Consider the following 10,000-nt stretch of genomic DNA (forward strand, 5'->3'; position numbering starts at 1 on the left):
TTTACATGTTTGTGTCTCTTTACATGTTTGTCTTTACATGTTTGTGTCTTTACATGTTTGTCTCTTTACATGTTTGTGTCTTTACATGTTTGTCTCTTTACATATTTGTCTCTACATGTTTGTCTTTACATGTTTGTGTCTTTACATGTTTGTGTCTTTACATGTTTGTCTCTTTACATGTTTGTCTCTTTACATGTTTGTGTCTCTTTACATGTTTGTCTTTACATGTTTGTGTCTTTACATGTTTGTCTCTTTACATGTTTGTCTTTACATGTTTGTGTCTTTACACGTTTGTCTCTTTACATGTTTGTCTCTTTACATGTTTGTGTCTTTACATGTTTGTCTCTTTACATGTTTGTCTCTACATGTTTGTCTTTACATGTTTGTGTCTTTACATGTTTCTCTTCACATGTTTGTCTCTTTACATGTTTGTCTCTTTACATGTTTGTCTCTTTACATGTTTGTGTCTTTACATGTTTGTCTTTACATGTTTGTGTCTTTACATGTTTGTGTCTCTACATGTTTGTCTCTTTACATGTTTGTCTCTTTACATGTTTGTCTCTTTACATGTTTGTGTCTCTTTACATGTTTGTGTCTCTTTACATGTTTGTGTCTTTACATGTTTGTCTCTTTACATGTTTGTGTCTCTTTACATGTTTGTCTTTACATGTTTGTCTTTACATGTTTGTGTCTCTACATGTTTGTGTCTCTACATGTTTGTCTTTACATGTTTGTGTCTCTACATGTTTGTGTCTCTACATGTTTGTCTTTACATGTTTGTCTTTACATGTTTGTCTTTACATGTTTGTCTCTACATGTTTGTCTTTACATGTTTGTGTCTTTACATGTTTGTGTCTTTACATGTTTGTCTCTTTACATGTTTGTCTCTTTACATGTTTGTGTCTCTTTACATGTTTGTCTTTACATGTTTGTGTCTTTACATGTTTGTCTCTTTACATGTTTGTGTCTTTACATGTTTGTCTCTTTACATATTTGTCTCTACATGTTTGTCTTTACATGTTTGTGTCTTTACATGTTTGTGTCTTTACATGTTTGTCTCTTTACATGTTTGTCTCTTTACATGTTTGTGTCTCTTTACATGTTTGTCTTTACATGTTTGTGTCTTTACATGTTTGTCTCTTTACATGTTTGTCTTTACATGTTTGTGTCTTTACACGTTTGTCTCTTTACATGTTTGTCTCTTTACATGTTTGTCTCTACATGTTTGTCTCTACATGTTTGTGTCTTTACATGTTTGTCTCTTCACATGTTTGTCTCTTTACATGTTTGTCTCTTTACATGTTTGTGTCTTTACATGTTTGTGTCTTTACATGTTTGTGTCTTTACATGTTTGTGTCTTTACATGTTTGTGTCTTTACATGTTTGTCTCTTTACATGTTTGTCTCTACATGTTTGTCTTTACATGTTTGTGTCTTTACATGTTTCTCTTCACATGTTTGTCTCTTTACATGTTTGTCTCTTTACATGTTTGTCTCTTTACATGTTTGTGTCTTTACATGTTTGTCTTTACATGTTTGTGTCTTTACATGTTTGTGTCTCTACATGTTTGTCTCTTTACATGTTTGTCTCTTTACATGTTTGTCTCTTTACATGTTTGTGTCTCTTTACATGTTTGTGTCTCTTTACATGTTTGTGTCTTTACATGTTTGTCTCTTTACATGTTTGTGTCTCTTTACATGTTTGTCTTTACATGTTTGTCTTTACATGTTTGTGTCTCTACATGTTTGTGTCTCTACATGTTTGTCTTTACATGTTTGTGTCTCTACATGTTTGTGTCTCTACATGTTTGTCTTTACATGTTTGTCTTTACATGTTTGTCTTTACATGTTTGTCTCTACATGTTTGTCTTTACATGTTTGTGTCTTTACATGTTTGTGTCTTTACATGTTTGTCTCTTTACATGTTTGTCTCTTTACATGTTTGTGTCTCTTTACATGTTTGTCTTTACATGTTTGTGTCTTTACATGTTTGTCTCTTTACATGTTTGTGTCTTTACATGTTTGTCTCTTTACATATTTGTCTCTACATGTTTGTCTTTACATGTTTGTGTCTTTACATGTTTGTGTCTTTACATGTTTGTCTCTTTACATGTTTGTCTCTTTACATGTTTGTGTCTCTTTACATGTTTGTTTTTACATGTTTGTGTCTTTACATGTTTGTCTCTTTACATGTTTGTGTCTCTTTACATGTTTGTGTCTCTTTACATGTTTGTGTCTCTTTACATGTTTGTGTCTCTACATGTTTGTCTTTACATGTTTGTGTCTCTTTACATGTTTGTCTTTACATGTTTGTCTTTACATGTTTGTGTCTCTACATGTTTGTCTTTACATGTTTGTGTCTTTACATGTTTGTGTCTTTACATGTTTGTCTCTTTACATGTTTGTCTCTTTACATGTTTGTCTCTTTACATGTTTGTCTTTACATGTTTGTGTCTTTACATGTTTGTGTCTCTACATGTTTGTCTTTACATGTTTGTGTCTTTACATGTTTGTCTCTTTACATGTTTGTCTCTTTACATGTTTGTGTCTTTACATGTTTGTGTCTCTTTACATGTTTGTTTGTCTTTACATGTTTGTGTCTTTACATGTTTGTCTCTTTACATGTTTGTCTCTTTACATGTTTCTGTCTCTTTACATGTTTGTCTTTACATGTTTGTGTCTTTACATGTTTGTGTCTCTTTACATGTTTGTGTCTTTACATGTTTGTGTCTCTTTACATGTTTGTGTCTCTTTACATGTTTGTGTCTACATGTTTGTCTCTTTACATGTTTGTCTCTTTACATGTTTGTGTCTCTACATGTTTGTGTCTCTACATGTTTGTGTCTCTACATGTTTGTGTCTTTACATGTTTGTCTTTACATGTTTGTCTCTACATGTTTGTGTCTTTACATGTTTGTCTATTTATATGTTTGTCTTCACATGTTTGTCTCTACATGTTTGTCTCTTTACATGTTTGTGTCTTTACATGTTTGTGTCTTTACATGTTTGTGTCTTTACATGTTTCTCTTCACATGTTTGTCTCTTTACATGTTTGTGTCTTTACATGTTTGTCTCTTTACATGTTTGTCTTCACATGTTTGTCTCTACATGTTTGTCTCTTTACATGTTTGTGTCTTTACATGTTTGTGTCTTTACATGTTTGTCTCTTTACATGTGTGTCTCTTTACATGTTTGTCTCTACATGTTTGTCTCTACATGTGTGTCTCTTTACATGTTTGTGTCTTTACATGTTTGTCTCTTTACATGTTTGTCTCTTTACATGTTTGTCTCTTTACATGGTTGTCTCTACATGTTTGTGTCTCTACATGTTTGTGTCTCTACATGTTTGTGTCTCTACATGTTTGTCTCTTTACATGTTTCTCTTTACCTTTTTAATGTTTATTTACCTTTTACATGTTTATATTTCGTATGTTGGCAGACAAGAGTTTATAAAATATGTTTAGTTACAAACCGTTAATCAAATGTAAATATTGATTACATCATTTAAAATGTTAAAATCTAGCTGTTGTCTCTTCAGAAACCAACAAATTCAGTCCCAGATGAACCAGTCCTGGTCCTGCAAGATGATGGTTTTACCTGACCCTGGTAGACCACCAGTCTGACCTGATCCTGGTAGACCACCAGTCTGACCTGACCCTGGTAGACCACCAGTCTGACCTGATCCTGGTAGACCACCAGTCTGACCTGGTAGACCTCCAGAGACATGGAGAAGTTCGGGATGAGTTTTGGGGGGGGTCCCGGCAGGAAAGAGCTGCTGGACACCATCGAGTCCCAGAAGAAGCAGCTGGTCCAGTACCAGACTCGCTTCAAAGACGTGGTCCAGGCCTATAAGAGTCTTCTGAAGGAGAAGGAGGCTCTGGAGGCCAGTTTGAAGGTCTTGACGGTGACCCAGGAGGTGGACCTGAACCAACAAGGCCAGGACGCTACCACCACCTCGGACCTCCTGGAGGACGGCTGCTCGCTGCACAGCGAGGACAGCGTGGACACGGCAGCATCTGTGGACACGCCCAGTGAGCCCACCAGAGGGGACCAGAGTGAGGAGGACCAGGGGGAACCAGGAGTTAAGTCCGGCTCAATGGTACGTCTTTAGAAGTCTTAGTTCAGTAACTTAGTCTCTTGTGCCCTGGTTGTTTGTTTTGAAGTCTTTAACGTGCCGGTTCTCTTCCTGCAGACCCTGCGGTCCGATACGAGCGTGGGGGCGGAGCAGCAGCGGGCCACGCCTCCTCCCAGCACGGAGGTGGACCGCCGAGTCGCCCAGCTGAAGAACCAACTGAGCACGCTCACCAGCGCCCTCGCCACGGTGACCCACGAGAAGTCTCGGATGGAGGCCAGCTTTCAGGCAGACAAGCGTCAGCTGAAACAGGAAGTGGAGGAGCTCCAAGACCGTCTGGTCGGCGCGAGGGCGCAGCAGGAGGTGGAGCTGCGCGCCACGCAGCAGCAGCTGGCCGAAGGCCGCGCTCGCATCATCACGCAGCAGCACGAGCGCGAGCAGGAGCAGGGAGACCACGTCCAGCAGCTCAGAGAGCTGCAGAGGATCCTGCAGCAAGAGAGAGACCTGCGACAGGATGCAGAGCTCCGCCTGCAGGATGCCAACGCGACTCTCCTTGTGACATCACAGGCCGTGGACCGGGGGGCGGAGTCCGAGGCGCACCTGAGCCAGGTGAGGGAGGAGCGAGACGAGCTCAGGAGGAGGCTGCAGGGTGCTGAGGAGGACCAGAAGAAACCAGATCCCAGAGTGAACGAACTGCAGCACGAGCTGACGGAGCTGAAAAAACACCTCCAGCAGCAGAGCCACCTCGAGACCAGAAAGGTAAAGCGGAGACCCCGACCAACTAAAACCCGGTCTAAACTCACTAAAGCAGATCCACATTGAGCCCAGTAAGGTAAAACCGAGACCCTGACCAGTAACTCTTGACTGTTGGTGTTTCTTCAGGCGTGCGAGGCGGAGGAACTAGCTCGTGATCGCGCTCAGGCTGCAGAGACGAGGGTCGCCAGTCTGGAGCAGAGGGTCTCCGAACTGTCGGAGCTGCTGGGTTCCTGTGAGAAGTCGAGGCAGAGAGACCAGCAGACGGCTCAGAGACTCAGAGACCAGATCCTGCAGCTGGACACGGAGAACAAAACGCTCGCCATCGCCGCCTCCAGCAGGATGACCTCTGATCTCGGCGTGGACGAGTCTCAGCTGGACATTGGCGTGCTGAAGGAGAAGCTGGAGAAGGTGAAGAAGCTGCTATCGCTGGCGGCACACAGGAACCCGGACCAGAACATCCAGAACCTGGTGGAAACCCAGGCAGAGCTGGCCGGAGACAAAGCCTCCATGTTCTACCAGCAGGAGCTGCAGCAGCTCAAGGACGAGTTTGAACGCTACAAGCTGCGAGCGCAGGTTGTGCTGAAGAACAAGAACGCCAAAGATGGCTCTCAGGCGAAGGAGCTGGAGGAGGTCCGGGACCAGCTGTCCGAGCTCAGGGAGAAGTACATCAACCTGCGGATCCAGACCGACGAGGCCGAAACCCGACAGCGCCGTGAGCTGGAGGAGCGACGGCAGCGGGCAGCGGGGCTGCAGCATACTCACAAACAGGAAGTGGAGCGGGCGGCGGCGCTGCAGCGGGACAACCTGCTGCGACTGGAGGCGGAGCTGCACAAACAGAGAGAGAGGACCATGGCGCTGCTGGACGAGAAGGACCGGGAGCTGGAGAGGCTGCGGGCCGCCGCGCCGCACCGCAGCCACGATGCCGACAGAGCGGCCGACGACCGGCACGAGTCCGGCCCGGAGACCGAGGGCGACGTCGTCAGCCAGGCGCTGCGGCGGGCGACGCCCAACGAGCCCACGCTGCTGCTGTACGCCGAGCAGCTGGCCAGGAAGGAGGTGGAGGCGGGCGGCCTGCGGCGGCAGAAACACCGGCTGGAGGAGGACGTCCACCAGCTGCAGGCCCGGCTCATCGGTAACGGGGAGCGCCACGACGAGGAGGCGTCAGAGCTGCGAGGACGACTCGACAAGCTGATCAGAGATCAGAGCCGAGAGGGCGCCAACATGGAGTACCTGAAGAACGTCATCTACAAGTTCCTGACACTGCAGGACGCGAGCGGGAGGCAGCAGACTCTCAACGCCATACTGACCATCCTACACTTCAGCCCGCAGGAGAAACACACCGTCATGGGGCTGCAGGGCGCCACCTGGTGGCCCAGCAAGAGATAACACCTGGTGACCTAGCAAGAGATAACACCTGGTGACCTAGCAAGAGATAACACCTGGTGACCCAGCAAGAGATAACACCTGGTGACCCAGCGAGAGATAACACCTGGTGACCCAACGAGAGATAACACCTGGTGACCCAGCGAGAGATAACACCTGGTGACCCAACGAGAGATAACACCTGGTGACCCAACGAGAGATAACACCTGGTGACCCAGCAAGAGATAACACCTGGTGACCTAGCAAGAGATAACACCTGGTGACCCAACGAGAGATAACACCTGGTGACCCAACGAGAGATAACACCTGGTGACCCAGCAAGAGATAACACCTGGTGACCCAACGAGAGATAACACCTGGTGACCCAACGAGAGATAACACCTGGTGACCCAGCAAGAGATAACACCTGGTGACCCAACGAGAGATAACACCTGGTGACCCAACGAGAGATAACACCTGGTGACCCAACGAGAGATAACACCTGGTGACCCAGCGAGAGATAACACCTGGTGACCCAGCAAGAGATAACACCTGGTGACCCAACGAGAGATAACACCTGGTGACCCAGCAAGAGATAACACCTGGTGACCTAGCAAGAGATAACACCTGGTGACCCAACGAGAGATAACACCTGGTGACCCAACGAGAGATAACACCTGGTGACCCAGCAAGAGATAACACCTGGTGACCCAACGAGAGATAACACCTGGTGACCCAACGAGAGATAACACCTGGTGACCCAACGAGAGATAACACCTGGTGACCCAGCGAGAGATAACACCTGGTGACCCAACGAGAGATAACACCTGGTGACCCAACGAGAGATAACACCTGGTGACCCAACGAGAGATAACACCTGGTGACCCAACGAGAGATAACACCTGGTGACCCAACGAGAGATAGCGACATGAACTGAGTCTCTACCTGAACGTCACTGTGAGGAAACATGTAACTTCACATGACGGATATATTTTTGATTCCTTTGTTGAAATAAACTAAGTTTCACAAACTCAATTTGGTTCATTTGAGTTCATTTAACTTTTGTATCAAAACATTTTAAACCTCACAAAATGTAGTTTTTAGTCATAACATCACAACTCTAAAGTACTACTTCTGTTATCGTAACCTTGTATTAATAAACAAAAGCAGATTTATAACGATGAGTTTGACAAACAACATCAGTCGGTACCAAAAAATGATTTAATAAACAACAAAGTGTGAACATAATTCAGGTTTTACTTTTCAAATCCAAACAAAATATTTACAGATGTTTGAGAAAAGAAAAGGCAAACACCACTATTATTATATTAATATATTAGTGTGAGTAACATTCACTGAGTCTGCGATACGAAAATAACCTCTGGTCATTGATCAAATCTGAAGTTATAACAAAGATTCATAATTTCAACAAGTTATTCATATAGTTTATATAAATATAATAATAAACACGTGGAGATGAAAAAAGAAACAAACAGCAGAAGATTCACATTTAAACAAATTCAATTTGGTGGAGGTTTTATGATGAAAGGTAAGATGGGAGTACACGCTAAGTACTCTGTGCCCTCAGCACCGCCTGCAGGTCTTCGGGCAGCGAGCTGACGATGGACGTTATGAAAGCGTCCAGTTGGTGTAGAACTCCGTCCTTCAGCTGCAGCTGCTGCCTGCGAGCTTTAATCTGAAAAACAGTCAAACACACTTCCTGTATTTAAGGGAAACACGGTTTTAACCATACAAATGTAAAAGTATCAGATCAGTCAATTTTAGGAAATGTTCAGTGAAAATCTTTCACAGAAAATAAAACTGTTAGATTAGAACACAGTGTCATAATGAACACGAGTATTTATTAGGGCCCGAGTACTGACGTAGTCAGATCGAGGACCTATTGAAATGCTAAGTATTATTATTATTATTATTAGGGCCCGAGTACTGACGTAGTCAGATCGAGGACCTATTGAAATGCTAAGTATTATTAGTCCCGACCTATGCGCAGGGAAAAGAGGTGCTTGGGATAAACCTACATTCTTCAAACTTTGCACACCCATCAGACTCGGCGAAAATTTTAATATAATTTGGGTGTCGACCAAAAGTCTGAGAAAATGTCTCTATAGCGCCCCCTTTAGGCAGAAAGGCTACACTTTTTGCCAACTATGGCCGATTGACTTGAAATTTTGCACACATGTCCGGGTGGGACTGCTCTACAAAAAACTCATCCGTGAAATTAAAATGCGCCTAATTAGATTTTCCGCCATTTTGAATTTTGTAAAAAACACATTTTTGCCCATTCCTCCTAAACGCTGGGTCCGTTTCTTACGAAATTTTCTGTGGATCATCATTGGTTCAATGTGGTCAAATGATATCTCCCACTTTGTTGATATCTCATTGCGTTCAGAAGTTATTAACCAATTAACCTCTTAGGGGCGTGGCTCAATTTGTCAATACACATAACTTCCTAATTACTTGGCCTATCTCTACAAACTTTGTAGCATATGTCAACATCGTGTCCCTTAACGTACCCAAATTGTTTCATAATATTCAAACACTAGAGGGCGCTGCAGTGAACCGCTCAATTTTGGCATTTTCCTTGTTTTCAGGCGTTGTATTCTGACGAACTCCTCCTAGAGATTACACACGATTGATTTCACATTCGGGCAATTTGATGTTGAGACCTTTGCAGGGAAAAGTTATCAAAGGATTTTCAAAATATCGAACTATGTGAGCGCAGAGCAGCGGCAAAGAGACACCATTTTCCATGAAAATGAAGTTGCTTTAACTCGGCCGTACATGATGGAATCTACTCCATATTTCTCATATGCCATGACCTCCTGACCCTGAAGACATCCATATGATCAATTTTCATCCTAGTCATAGCGCCACCTAAAGGCAACAGGAAGTTACATGTTTTCTACTTGTACACCGTGCTCCTCACAGATTATTCAGATCCCTCTCAAAATGCGTCGGAACAGACTTAAGACATTGATAATGCATCACCTTGAAGATTGTAAGGATCCGTTGAACGGCGTAGCGTCGGTCCATCGCAGAAGTTCGATCATTCGCCATGACCGAATAAACCGATGTGACTCGACTCCACATGATAAGATCCTTTCCAGGTTTCACATGTTTGATCAGCCTCCAGGCTCTAATTTTTAATTAGAGTCATAGCGCCACCTAATGGCAACATGAAGTAAATATTTCTATACTTTGGCTTGCTTCTCTTAGTCGGTCAATCAGATCAACTTCCAATTACTTCTAGACAAACATAAGACTTTCATGATGTCAGCCCCCACAGATTTTGATGTTTTGTGTAACGCTGTTGCCGTGGCGACCCATCCTTCGCGGTCAACAACGAAGGTACTTTTGAGGGACTAAGCATGCTCAAGACGTAACTAAACTTGGCAAACTCAATTAAAGGCAAAGATGTAGTTGCCTGATATGACTTGAATGACTCAAAACTGGAACTTCGGCTCGATAGCGCCCCCTACAAATATTCAATTAAGCAGCCCCTGCGCTACGGTTGACCTACATGTATGAAACTTGCTAGGAATATGTAACACATGTAAACTTAGAAATAACTCTCTTGGGACCATGCTCTAAACCGTACAGGAAGTCAGATAGCGCCCCCTAAAAAAACGTGTTTTTTTTGACAACCTGTGAGTTGTGAAAGACCACCGTTTTTGCCCCCTATCACCAATTGACCTGAAATTTGGCACACATGTCCGGTTGTGTCTGCTCTACAAAAAAGTACGTGGTCGCACTAAAGTCCGCCTCCTTAGAATTTCCACCATTTTGAATT

The 10,000-nt window shown here is 43.6% G+C and overlaps 2 protein-coding genes across 2 annotated transcripts in view; one reads left to right on the forward strand and one right to left on the reverse strand.

Moving 5' to 3' along the window:
* The window catches only part of gcc1 (GRIP and coiled-coil domain containing 1), an 8,765-nt gene extending 1,566 nt beyond the window's left edge, over window positions 1-7,199 (forward strand). The window contains exons 2-4 of the mRNA XM_079235769.1: window positions 3,538-4,098; window positions 4,192-4,830; window positions 4,954-7,199. Of these exons, the coding sequence (XP_079091895.1) occupies window positions 3,724-4,098; window positions 4,192-4,830; window positions 4,954-6,213 (2,274 nt within the window). The 5' untranslated portion in view covers window positions 3,538-3,723 and the 3' untranslated portion in view covers window positions 6,214-7,199. The remainder of the gene's footprint in view (window positions 1-3,537; window positions 4,099-4,191; window positions 4,831-4,953) is intronic.
* Window positions 7,200-7,420: 221 nt separating this feature from the next.
* Window positions 7,421-10,000, reverse strand: part of dennd6b (DENN/MADD domain containing 6B) — a gene marked incomplete at its 5' end in the record, with an annotated part of 22,421 nt that continues 19,841 nt past the window's right edge. The window contains one exon of the mRNA XM_079236182.1: window positions 7,421-7,885. Within this exon, the coding sequence (XP_079092308.1) occupies window positions 7,757-7,885 (129 nt within the window). The 3' untranslated portion in view covers window positions 7,421-7,756. The remainder of the gene's footprint in view (window positions 7,886-10,000) is intronic.

This window comes from Taurulus bubalis, assembly GCF_910589615.1.
Source record: "Taurulus bubalis genome assembly, chromosome: 20".
Classification (NCBI taxonomy): Eukaryota; Metazoa; Chordata; class Actinopteri; order Perciformes; family Cottidae; genus Taurulus; species Taurulus bubalis.